Source organism: Elaeis guineensis, chromosome 7, assembly GCF_000442705.2.
Source record: "Elaeis guineensis isolate ETL-2024a chromosome 7, EG11, whole genome shotgun sequence".
Taxonomy (NCBI): domain Eukaryota; kingdom Viridiplantae; phylum Streptophyta; class Magnoliopsida; order Arecales; family Arecaceae; genus Elaeis; species Elaeis guineensis.
This window is the reverse complement of record NC_025999.2, coordinates 3,836,010-3,849,148: the sequence shown is the minus strand read 5'-3', so window position 1 is coordinate 3,849,148 and position 13,139 is coordinate 3,836,010. Positions and strand designations below refer to the sequence as shown.

General features: G+C 37.1%; 1 protein-coding gene, 1 long non-coding RNA gene and 1 other non-coding gene across 3 annotated transcripts; 2 read left to right on the top strand and 1 right to left on the bottom strand.

Annotated features, from left to right (window-relative positions):
• Positions 1-1,476: 1,476 nt before the first annotated feature.
• On the top strand, positions 1,477-3,341 carry LOC105049181 (uncharacterized). The gene is made up of 2 exons (XR_002165143.3): positions 1,477-2,790; positions 2,968-3,341. It is a non-coding gene; the product is annotated as an uncharacterized lncRNA (long non-coding RNA).
• On the top strand, positions 2,681-2,775 carry LOC114914418 (small nucleolar RNA snoR128). Its single transcript, XR_003801468.1, has one exon. It is a non-coding gene; the product is annotated as a small nucleolar RNA snoR128 (small nucleolar RNA).
• Positions 3,342-4,061: 720 nt separating the features above from the next.
• Positions 4,062-12,278, bottom strand: LOC105049180 (probable protein phosphatase 2C 59). Its single transcript, XM_019851901.3, has 9 exons — positions 12,121-12,278; positions 11,744-12,016; positions 10,844-10,971; positions 10,536-10,634; positions 10,271-10,429; positions 5,096-5,182; positions 4,756-4,847; positions 4,502-4,576; positions 4,062-4,407 (listed from the first exon to the last, which is right to left on the bottom strand). The coding sequence occupies exons 2-9, from the start codon at positions 11,809-11,811 to the stop codon at positions 4,264-4,266; spliced, it is 852 nt and encodes a 283-aa protein (XP_019707460.1). The 5' UTR covers positions 11,812-12,016; positions 12,121-12,278; the 3' UTR covers positions 4,062-4,263.
• Between the last annotated feature and the right edge of the window lie 861 nt (positions 12,279-13,139).

Here is a 13,139-nt window from a genome sequence, read left to right as displayed (position 1 = left end):
CCACCCCAAATCAGCAACAAAAGTTAAAAATTAATGCTAAAAATTCATGGGCTATAAAGGTTGGACCTTGCTGGGTCATCCGAACTTCAAAGGAGGGACTCTTATTTCCTTTGGCTCGAGATTTCATTTTAATTATAGTTGTACTAAGAAAAGTTACTAATTTATCATGTAACTTGGTAAAAAAAGTATTGCCATCCAATCTAATCTAGACGGTCAACAGCTTTTTTTTTTGATTATTTTATTTGATTTTACCCAGGTGAAAAACTTTGGGTTCTGAGTAAGTCATTATCAAATATACATGTTATCCAAAATGATGCCCTTTTAGATGGAACATGGAAAGTTTTATTGGACCTGCAAATTCTGCAACTTATAAAATATGAGCAAGTTGTACCAGTATCCTTACATAAGCACTTATGCCATATGGCAAGAAGCTGTTTGTGGGCATATAACGAAAGCCTTATAGCATTATTCATGTTATACAATTAGCCTGCCATATTTGCTAATCAAATTGTTGATTTATGACACATGCTGAAGACTAGCACCATCATCTTTTATCTTATCCATTTTCCATGACAATAATATATTCAAACTTGTCACGTTTATGCTCGAAATTAAACTAGCTAGTAATCAAAGGCGTCATAAACGAATGTGATTCATTTTAATTATTTAGACTTGGATAATTATAACTCAAGTGGATCGCTATCTTTTTTGATAAAAAAATCGAGAGAAAGGAACTGGGCAGATGGATCGTAGCCTGTAACTTGGTTGTTGACCCACATCCCAAAGCCATAATAGAGATCGGGATGCCCGCTTACTCCATCTCCGAGGTGTTGTGAAATAAATAATTTTATCATTCCGGCGGTGTTGTATCATATTTTATTTTATTTTATTTTATTTTTTGGGAATGTGTTCACATGCAATGGGCATGACTCTTCCATTTTATAAAATGAATAAATTTAAATTATTACTTTAGAAAAAAAAAGGAAAAGGCAATGCAGCATAGACCGCCATCTTTTTAAATTCTTAAGTTCTCCAGCTTAGAAAATGGAAATCATACTATCCGTTGGATCAGGTCTCGCATACCAGAACAGGAGAGAAACGATTAACCAAGCGGATCATGCCGTTTAACTCTATTTCTACAACGCGTCGATTCCTTAGTGGCTGAAAGGATTGTTCCGTGCAATATGGCTTGCACTTGTAGTTGCTGTCTTGGCGACCAAGGCAGCACCGCCCAGTCCCAGGCTGGCACCTTCACCGACTGCTGCGCTCCGGTCAAAAACCAATATAGAGACCATGACCTACCTTACAAGCTTCTTTGTCCATAAAAAGCCCGAAGAGGCGCAGGCTTTCGTCTCTCAAAGGAGTGTGTGCTCGTCGGAACCATTGCGACTCGGAGGAGGAGCGCTTCTTATCGTTCCCACTTCTTGATATGTGTTTGTGCACGAGTCTTGCTTCTGCTTTTCTGTTAAGGTTCTTGCAGTAGTAGCAGTAGGGGATTAGTTTGACAATTTTTTTTTAATTAATCTTTTTCTTACTTGAAAGGTATTTGGTTTTGGATTCTGTTTTTCTGTTAAGGTTCTTGCAGTAGTAGCAGTAGGGGATTAGTTTGACTTTTTTTTTTTTTTTATTAATCTTTTTCTTACTTGAAAGGTATTTGGTTTTGGATTAAAATGGTGATGTGGTAGTTGACGGGGACTGTGAGGATATAAAAGATGATGGAATCGCTCGCCGATCGTAATGGTTGTAGTCTTATGCTGCCTTGACGACCATCACAAAACTATACATATCTGAGTCTCCTTCCTTCCGCATCATTTCTAAAACCCATTTTTCTCTTTCTCTAGCCTGGGAAATATGGGTAACAGGAACAATTCTTTGTGCACCGTCTTCGCTGCGGAAAATTCAATATGGAGCGCACCGTTTCATCTGTTTGGGCCACGTAACCATCGTCTGTTTGGGCCACGTAATCATCAATTTTTACAATATATTTAATATTTATAATTTTTTTATAAAAATATTTTTTTAAAAAAATATAATATTTTGTATGGACATCGTATATTAAAATTATAATTTTTTATATCATAATTTTTTCACAAAATATTATAAAAATAAAAAATATTTTTATTATAAAAAATTTTAAATAAAAAAATAAAATTATAAATATTAAATATATATTAAAAAATGATAACTACTTGGCCAATTACGGCATTCCACACCGCGGCAGTGTACAAAGAATTTCTTTGGGTGACAGGTGAGAGCAGTCCCATTTCCACCTTCGGATCAATTCCTTTTCCCACTACAAAAAAAAAAAAAAAAAAATCAATGCCCGCACAGAGATCTCTATGCAAACGTCCGTACAAAGGCACCCTTGCTGCCTCGGGGGCATGCCTGTAAATACAACGAGCTCGAGGCCCTTTTCCCAAACACTCCTACCATATCAACTCCTCTCCGCATTAGGGATTCTGTGTTTCGCTTTGTTTAGAGTCGGAGGCTTGGAGCTGGCCGTCTCCTCTCTCTCTCTCTCTCTCTTCCCCCCCCTATTTCTACTAATTTTCTTTCGTGCCGACAGGGATTTAGCTTTTTCGTTCTTAGATTATCGTGTTTCATTCGGGCGGGTTTGATTTTTTTTTAAATTACTGTTTTTTTTTTCTTTGTCCTAAGATTCTTTGGGAGGATGACTGTGTTGCGGTGATGAAACCCAAATCGGTCGAAAGCATTTTCCGATCGGAAAATGTTTGATGGGATGGAAACGATTTTCCTGAGCGGTTACCTGAGCAACGCTCCCACTTTCCCGTACATCGATCAATTTTTCCCTGCATTTGTCTTATTATTCATGTTTGTTTTTAGTTCTTCTTTGTTGCATATTTCTTACAGATGAGCAGAATGATCAATTTTTCCCCTTATGCTTTTCTGCATTTGTCTGATTATTCATGTTTTTTTTTTTTTTTCTTTGTTGCATATTTCTTGCAGATGAGCACAGAATGATCTTTCGAGAAAGAAGACGTTTCCGCTTGTCGCTCTTTTCTGATAAAAAGACCTTGGATTCAAGGCATGGGAAATTGTACCATGTAACTCTTGCCAAAGCCACAATCCTAATATAACCAGGCACACTAATGATGGCGTTCATTCTTCATCTCCTTGAGAGATGTCAAATACTTTAAATGAATTTGAGTGTATATAGAGTTTGTGGATTGTTAACAGATTATCAATGCTTTTTTTGATATGTTTTTGGGTGTCCAAACATATTAATCAATTACGTACGACATAGAGGTTCTCGATTTAATCAGATCCGTGAGCTCATTTAAGGAATAAAATGGATATGCCAATTTTCTGTGCATTTTAAAGTTCCATAGATCTCAACATCTAAATTTTAGCTTTTAACTTCCTTTCTATTTCATCCTGAGTTGTGGGTTATCCTCCACACAAACCATCTCTGAAGCAGCGACGGAGGATGATCATAGCTCCGCAGGTTGTAGTTCGTGCATCTTGTTTCGCCAATTATCAAATTGTGCAACCAACGCTAGCTTTATAGATCCTTAATTTCAGTAATTGTGAAATGTACCATACGCAATCTATTCAAATGTTTCATTGCGCTCGATCATTTTATTCTCTCAGCTCTAACTATTTTAACCATGCAGCACAGAAATCGTCTGCATAACCATTAAACAAGGACCAAGGTTGATGTTAAACGGTGCAGCAGAAACCGGCAGTTGAACAGGTAACTGATCAAAATAAACCTGTACAATAATCGGCTATATGAAATTGCTAGTATTAGTATCTAAGAATCATTGTTGAGCGTGGAAAGGCAGCACCTGTGTACTTCAAAAACAAGCTAACTGAAAGCAGTCTGCTCCTAATTAGCCTAACTATAAAGCTTATCCTAACAAATCTAATGTTGGCCACATTTTGAAGGAGCACGCCATTAAAAGATTGATTAAACAATATCATCTCAAAGATCTCCACATGCAGCCAAACATTTGACTAAAGACTTAAACAGGTTCTAGTCTTGACAGGTCCATCCATCGCTGCTCCCACAAAACTTCATTAGGTTAGCTACCAGGAGATTCAGAAGACAGTGCAACTTCCCTTTTAAAAGCCAACAAAGATAACTACACTGCAGCAGCCTGCATGAAATCTGTTCTCTGCTGATTTTTCAGAAGGCAGGAGTGGTAGTTCTTATTTGGCTTCCAACCTGATACTCTACTATAAATTACAAACAACTAACATTCACCGAGAACAAGCAGAGAGCTTTACCCCTGCTGCAATTTAAACATTCTTATCCTGGCCACCTAAGAAACGCACAACGACACAAGTGATATTGTCCGCACTTCCTCTTTGATAAGCCTCCTCCATCAGTTTCTTTGCTGCCTGCTCTGGGTCCTCAATGGGTTTGATCATGGCTACAGCCTCCTGAAAGGTTTTAAAACCAATTGCTCAGATGTTCAGTTTACAGAAATCAATGTTACGCGAATGCAAAACAAATTAGCTTTTTTCCCAAATGCACCTCATTTGAAACGACATCCCAGAGTCCATCACTTGCAAGGATGAGAAATTCAAGAGAGCCATCCACCACTTCCTCCTATTACAAAAAAGCATTTAATGAAACTTCAAATTTCAATAATCCTTAGGTAAAGCCATGATTGTGTTAAAAATAAAGAAAGAAAGAAATAATACATATATAAATAAGCAAATCATATGCCTTGTGAACAAACTGGAAACAAATAAGTTGGTCAAATCTTATTGATTCTAGACCAGTACCTGAATTTCAGGGTCTGCAACAACATATTGCTTCAAGAGCCTATCACCAAATGCACGAGAAACAGCAAGTACACCACCAACACGCCATGTCCCTGGAGTTGCATGCTTGTCAGAATTGAATTATACTTTTTCTTTTTTGAGATTAAGAGGGCTAATCCCTACCTTACTACCCTGCACCCAACCAACATTTTGATGGCTGACTCCAACAGGAAAGTAACCCCCAGCCCTTGCCCAAGTGGCAAGGGCTGAGACAATCCGAGCAAGCGCTCGATGATCAGGATTGAATAATAGAAAAGCTCTAATTGTGAGATAAATGCCTACTGAAGAAGATAATAAGTACCAGCCCACATTACAAACCCTCCTGCATCCTCAATTCGTTGTCGCTCATCCGTTTGGTCAGGTTTGTGATCCCTTGAAACAGCTATAGCTGCATGCATCAGAGGAGAACCATATCTAAATGAAGGCCAGAAACAGATCCAAACAGGTTAAAAGAAGCTCTCACAATCATGTACTAATTACAATCTGCTTGCCAATAGCAAAATCATGTCTACCATAACTACAATGTTTAAGCATTTGTAAAGCCAACCAAATATCCACACTTTAAGATTGTCTTTCAGTTTAGTTCAATAGCCTTAGAGATGAATGCAACTGCATGATCATTAAACTCTAGATAAATCTATTTCCTTGGTTCTGAAGACTCATATTTCGCAACCAATAAGATGGCTATTCCTTCATGTAACAATAGGGTTTAGAGTTTAGACAAAATACCGTCAAAGTGAAAAGGAACAGTAAAAGAAAAACCAAAATATGTGCAATTTGAGAAGATGGTCATTGATCTTAGAGATGAATACAACTGCCTAGTCGTCTATCTCTAGAAGCAGCTGTTCTTTAGCTACAGCAGCCTAAATTTCATAACCATGTAGTAGTTTTTTTCCTTCCTGTGACCTAGGATTTAGGAAAAAATATCTCCAAACTAAATAAGTATAGCTTTACAATTAAATGAGAAAAGAAATCTTAAAAAAAAAAAGAAGAAGAATGCACCCCTTGATTTGAAATATTTCTATGGTCTAAGGAACATTTTTTCATAATATATTGTCCTCTCCTCCATCACCACTTCCCTAATTTCTCTGCCCAAAAACGTTAGTCAAACCATTATCATTCTCCCATGTGCTCTTCAAAATATGCTTGGATGCATGCCTGCCTGCCTGTCGGGTGTGCATTGGGTGGGTGGGGGTGGGTGTGCATGCACGCATGCAGACCTTCCAGGCTTCCACTAAGCCATAAGACTAATGACACCATATCAGAAAAAATCTGCACATGATCCCAGCATCTATTCATGTCAATGCACGGGATTTTAATGTTTCTTGCTCTTAAAGAATTTGGTGTTCTAAGAGTCACCTCTAACAATTATGCAATAAACGATTATTGTACACCACTAGATCAACTCTTATCATTCCTTCTCTTCCAACTTTGCTCAAAAAATATGGGGATACCCGTTGTTCTAAATCATCAGCTGCCATTCAAGAGGCTGATGTATTAGGTTACAGGACAATTTTTTGTTGAAAGTGACATCAAATGTTTTCCTTTATAACAATGTATATTTAGCACTAGAGTATTATATACTGCAATCAGCAAAGCTGTACAAAAAGATGCAGAGAGCATAAGACATAACATGATTCTCGAACTCTACCAACATGTTATATAATTGACACGTAAGAACACTTTCTTGTGCTCAAGCATGGTTCGCTATACTGGACCATACCACCCTGTATCGGCTGTACCATATTGTACCAGTAGTGATTGATACTCGGTATTTGGGGGGATACCGACTGTCAGTACCACAAGCCAACCCATACCAGCAATGTACCAACATGGTATCCGTACAGGTATCAAAATCGATAGTGCAAACCTTGTGCTCAAGTGTTCTTTTGAACAAAACCTCAAAAAAAAATAAACACCCTTTCATCCATATATGAGAAGGGATTACATTAATAATAATCCGATTTTTATCCCCATCAATATGCCGATAGGTGGGTGCAATGTGTGGATGGTTGGGGCATTGAATAGTGCTTATGCATATTACAAGCACCTCACCTCAGTGGATTGTATCAAAGAAATACAAAAGACAACCAACAACTTCCAACATAAATAAAAAATTTCAAGAAAGGAAAATAAGATAAATTAGGAGATCGTTTAAGACACATCCTAGAGCCCTGTTTACTGTAACTTGGTAATGTTAACTAGCACAATCACATTTTTCCTTGAATTAAGATTTAATACTGATCAATCCAAATGGTCACACGGTATCAACAACTTTTGTGATAAATCATCCACAAAATGTTGGACAATGGACATAACCTACTAGTGAGACTTGTAACTGGCTTACTGGGACTAAGATAAGGTGTGCTAGCAAACCAATGGCAAAAACACCAAGAAAAGGCAAAAAAAAAAAAAAAAGAAGAAAAAAAGGAAAAAAAAAAAAAAAGAGAAAGAGATGGGGATAGTGATCCAACAACTCACTCAGACACCAAATCTCCTTTCTGCATAACTGCTAGTGACACATCATTAACAAGTGAAAGCATTTGGTGCGACTCCTAAAAATGCTTGATGTATCTTAAAACTTCAATAACCAGCTTGAAAATTTTTCCCTCTAAGCATGGTACATGGCTATAAATATAGTTTTGCCGCAACTATCGCTAGTAACATGGAAAGTATCTAGGGAGATAAATCACACCTTAGGAAAGTTAATGAACTCATTTCTTAGACTGCTAAATAATGGTATTGGGAAACATGCTTCACATGCTACCACATAACTAGGGCTAGAAACGAGATGGGCCGGGCTGTGCCGAGCCACACCCCTAATTATTCAAGCCGGGATTAGGCCCGAAAATTTTTGGAAATCCTTGGCCTGAGCCCAATCAGGCTTCTTAATAAATTTTAAGATCCAAATAGATAAAAAAGATGAAAACCACAAATGTCATAAAATTCCAAGTTCTCGATCTTGTTCCACTATATCTTCCAATGACAAGCCTAGTCAAATATTCTAGATACTCCGACTAGTGATCTTTCACGATCCCCCTAAAAATAACTTATTTTCATCTCGAAATATCAAACATGTTGGGGTTTACATGTTCGTTTGATACCAAGAACGAGAGAAATCTGGCTAAGAATCCCCAGATCTAGAATTCCTCCAATGATTATGCCAATAAGGTTAAAGATCTAAATAGAAAAGATGTAGAAACTTATAGATCTTATAAAATCCTAAATTCATAGAATTCAAGGTCATAAACATAAATTGGATGGGGAAAAATATCTACATATAAGATCTAAATCAGATCAAAGAATGAAAAAAGAAAGAAAAAACTTGAATAGGTTACCATATCAAGAAGATCGAAGTGGAGAGAGCAACTGGATTCGATCACTGGCCAGAGAGCGAGAGCGAGATGTCTTCGATGGACTATAGCTCTAGAGAAACGAAAATAAGTTCTATCTCTAATGGACCAAGGAGAGGGGAGGGTGGTTTGGTGGTTTTTAGGAGCTGGGGCCAATGAAAGCTAAAGCTAGGGCTTGGGCTCCATGTTGGGCCTTGTTCGGGCTTGGACCAGGCCAATGATATATTCGAGCTCGGTCCGAAAAACAAACAAGCTTCATATTTAAGCCCAAATCCAACCTGAAATCTTTTGAGCCTATAGCCCGACCTGAAGTTGGCCTAGCTCAATGGGCTTTGGACCGGCCCGAGCTCATTTCAGGCCCTAACATGACCACCAAAATGAGCAAATTCAGTCTTCCCAAATAAGCCAAATGCTTAACTACCAAGCATCATGAACAATTTTCTCGTCTGTCGATTATATCCCAGGAGCCACTTTACACAAATTTTGACATGAATTCTCAATGTAAATGCACAAACACCAAAATTCTTGAAAAAGGGTAAATAGAATTTTCAGAGCAGTTTATATCTGACCTTCATGTCCAAGGTCATTAGTTTGTTTTCACATCTAGTGGCTGATAAAATGTGTCAGAATTTAATAGGAGATCAGTAAATCCAATATCCTTTGAAACAAAGACAATAATATATAGGCGATTTTCACCTTGATGAAGTGGATGAAACATTTCTACATGTGATTTTGACTCAACTAAAGACGTTGTTGTCATATATATAATGGTGAAAGGTGACTAATCAAACTAGTGATTGAGAGAGGCAAACCATAGAGATTAGCAAGTTACACCAAAATAATTTCAACCATACCATAAAGAGATGCCTAAGATAACAAAATTGCACATCTAATGCATACCCTCACATTCATGAATAAAAATCAGTATGGCTCCAAAGGAACAAATTGTCAAAATGGCAGATATGCCTCAGGTAAAAAATTTCAACATCTAATGCATACCCTCACATTCATAAGTAAAAACCAATGTGGCTCCAAAGGAACAAATTGTGAAAATGTCAAAACTAGTCCCAAAGAGAAAAGTAAAACAATGGACAAAGAGAGATGCTGCACGCAAAATAGAAGATGGCATAAAACATCTCCTTCATGTTGTCTCCTATCACTGTGTTTGCATTATTGCATCGTTCAAATTTAGCCAACATATCCAATCTGCACAAGTTCATCTAAAAAGATTTCATTGACCCATTGAAAATTTACTGTTGACATATTATTAGACAAACATTAATTTCTAGGCAAGAGTAAATAGGCTATCATGTCAGTCCGGTCATGTATTGGTGCAGTACACATAATTGAAGTTCAATGGAAGAGAAAAGAAACCTAAAAAAGGTATCAATAAATTCTCAGTCACATGAAAAGAAACCAAAAAAAGGTATGGAAGAGCAACACAATTGAAGTTCAATGTCTAAATGGCCAATGATCATCATCATTGTCACTCGTAAGCTTTTAACAAAAGATATCCATAAATTCTCAGGCAATACATATGTGCCCCGATAAATAGGTTAAGATTGCCTGGCAAGCGCCAATGACAAAAAAAAACAAGGAGGAAAAAGAGGCATTAATTAAAGACATCACTGGATAACTGAAGAATGAGAGTGCCCAGATGGACAGGGATCATAGCACAAAGGTGTTAATTATGCAATATCATGGTCAAATTTAAACAATATTTTTGGTTTGATCCAACCCTGATTGACTACTTTTAATCTAATGTATTTCCTTTAAATTTGTTCTATGTTCATGTTTGTAATAAAATTAAACATCAGAGGGAAAAGGATGAATTGAACTCACTTCTCCATGAGATACGCACGTTTCAGGATAGAAAAATCATATTCGTAATCACAATCAAGACCCAATTAATGTCATTATATGGATTAAGAGCTTGTGCAACAAACTGGAATTCCCATAATGCTCCCAGAGTATAATTTGTTGAAGCCTAAGATTGGTAAGCTGAGTACAGTGATTTATGTTGAAATAATTATAATTGATTGAACATTAAATTCCATCCAAAAACAGCAAGTTTAATTGAAAATAATTTTTGTATCAAGATGTGATCCACGTATGGGTCTTACCATTCCCTCCCCTACATATTACAGCCCTGGAATCACCAACATTTGCAACTAGCAGGCGGTCACCAACGAGGACAGCAGTTGAAGCAGTTGACCCTGCATCTCGATTTTGATTATTCTCCGATTTCAGAAACTCGGAGTCTGTATGGTTGTATGCATCAGCTGCAGAATTAGAATGGGAACCAAATGATCAACTGCAACTAAATGTTAAATAAATGGAAACATCACAAAAAGACTCATGCAAGTAAAGAGAACAGAGAAAGAACACCTATAGCTGACTTTGTATCAGAAATAAACTTTGGGTGCCTGATCAAATTGCTGAATAGATTTTGTTTAACATACTCTGCTGCTCGAGCACCACCATGGCCTAAACATGCAACCAAGAATGGGTTATCAGAAAAGAGTATGGAATATGTGACCACCCTTTCAAGAACAATCAAAGGCATCAATAACGGTGCAAGCCAGCAAAATCAGTATAATTTCCATGGGGGCACAATAACCTCAGTTTTGTTCTCCACCTTTGCATCTAAAGGAAAAAGATAAACTATCGTACTCTGCAACAAAAGAAAATCATACCATCAAACACTCCAAACAAGCCGACAATTTCACCATCAACACCATCGATTCTAGTCTCATAGAAATCTTCCATAGATGCCCTTTTCCCCGGAGAGCTTGCATATCCATAGCTAAACTTCCCATTCTGACTGTTACAAAGAAAACAAACATAAAGTTAATTATATGTCGACAAATAAACTTGCATACATGCGCCTGATCAATGACTTCTTTTTAGCATCATGCTATAAAACTTTAACAAACTAAATCCAGACAGAACGTTTTATATTTTATGTAACCATGCAAATCTACCAATTTAAGCAATCTGTCTCATAATCCATAGAATCAAAACCGAAGGGGGGAAAAAAAATCTATTTAATGACCACTCAGAATTTTTAATCAACTAGATCATTTGTGTTACAACTAATCGTTAGTGCCACCAAAAAAAGAACTTATGCTATATTTCAGAACTTTCTTTGTTTTCCTGGTATAGAGATGGCTTCAGAATTTTGTCATTCAAGAAGAAATTCCCGTTATCCTGTAAACATACCCAATAATATGTTAAATATCACTCCATATTCTCGTAAAAATGCTGCCTCAGAGATCAACCAGTAGAAATTTATTTAGCTTCTTAGTGAGTCAAAAAAAAACTCAAAAATAAACCGAAAATTATCAAAGAAGCATTTCATAGAAGAAATCTAATTTAACAAAGCAGGGAACGAAGAGAACAAATAATTCTTTTGGTTCATATCATATCTACGCAGAATCAGAACAAGAAATCAGATATTCACCTCACAACAACCACAGAAGATCAGAACCTTAAATCAAAGAAGAATTTAACATTTTATGAAAAAAACCAAGAATTTAAGAAGAGTTTAAGAGGGTGGGAGCGGGGAGAGGGGGAGAGAGAGGAACGAAGGCGACCTGAGTCCACCCCCGCTAACGGGCGAGCCATCCGCCTGAATTCCAGCAATAGAATTCAAATAACCCATCCTACTAAATTCCAATTCTTTTTCTGAAACCCTCCTCGATTAGATCGAATCAAAAAGGCAGATTCTATCTAAAGAAATGAAGAAAGCTGATCTGATTAGCCAGGAAAGAAATCGCGAGACTCCAAGAATCTCCTCATCGTCCTCTCCGCCTTCGACACCACCCGACTAAACCAAATTCCAAATTCTAACCCGTTGACTGCGCCACCTGCAACCAAGAAACAATTCTCCAGAAACGATCGCAAACCAAAAATAAACAAAGGATCAAGAAATGAAGAAAGGAAACCCCGAGAAAGGAAGAAGAAAACAAACCCAGGCCGCCTCCAAGAGAGAGATAGGAGAGAGAACGAACACCTGGTCTTGGTTTGGGCGTGCGGTTGCGGGCAATGAGAAAGAGATCAAGGAGAGAAAAGAGATTTAAGAGGCAACAAGGAATTTTTTAATTATTTTTTTTAAAGGAGAAGCGTCATCTGTTTATTAAAATATAAAAAAGGTTCCCCAAATAGAAAACATTTTTCGTGAATTTTTGAAAAAAAAAATAAAGAATTGGGATATTAATGCGGGTGGGTTACGTGGCGCGGGTGGTGAGGGTTGGGGCTGGACGGATTAAACGTTGCGTGTGAAGTGCCATTATTAATTTATTATATTGTGTACGAGAAAAACGTACATCCAATGGCCGGTGGTTCCTTCGTACAGGCCCACACTGTTACATATTTGTCGTGCGACACGTGGGAGTCACATAATATGGAGAGAGAGAGGGGAAGACAGACCGGTTCAAGAATGAGTGACCGGATTTGAAGTCTGAAGCATTAACCTGCAGCCCAAGTTTGAAATTAGACTAAACTATAATTTGACTCGATGTTGTTTAATGAGCTAATAAAATGTTAGCTCATTAAAGTGCCAGTAAATAAAAAATTTTCAATGATGAAATGTATATATTGAAAAATATGATAATTTAGATTTTAATTTTAATTTCGATTTTATTTTCAGCCACAAACCAAATACACCTTATATGAAAAGATTTCACCGTCCAGCTGTAAAGTGCTACACTGAGGACGTGACTTATGGAGTAAGAATAGGCTCATTTGTGTCTATGTTTTCGTTATTCTTTCCTTATTTTGTGCTGGCAGTGGATTACTAGAACAACTACAGCGAAAGCAATTTTGAGATATTCGAGATGTTTCTTTTGTTTCTTTGTCCTGTTCTTCCGACACAACTATTTCTTTGAAAATATTAATTGCATTCTAATTATGAGGAATCATATCACAGGATTATATATCAATAGATTTCCATTACAAACCTACTTAAGTTCAAGGTCCAGCCAAGGCAAA

Excerpts from the sequence above, each read along its gene's own strand:
- LOC105049180 (XM_019851901.3), bottom strand. The coding sequence starts at position 11,811 with ATGGGTTATTTGAATTCTATTGCTGGAATTCAGGCGGATGGCTCGCCC. Across the intron at positions 10,972-11,743 it reads GTTAGCGGGGGTGGACTCAG|TCAGAATGGGAAGTTTAGCT; the intron begins GTCGCCTTCGTT and ends TCTTTGTAACAG. Across the intron at positions 4,848-5,095 it reads AGGGTTTGTAATGTGGGCTG|GGACATGGCGTGTTGGTGGT; the intron begins GTACTTATTATC and ends ATGCAACTCCAG.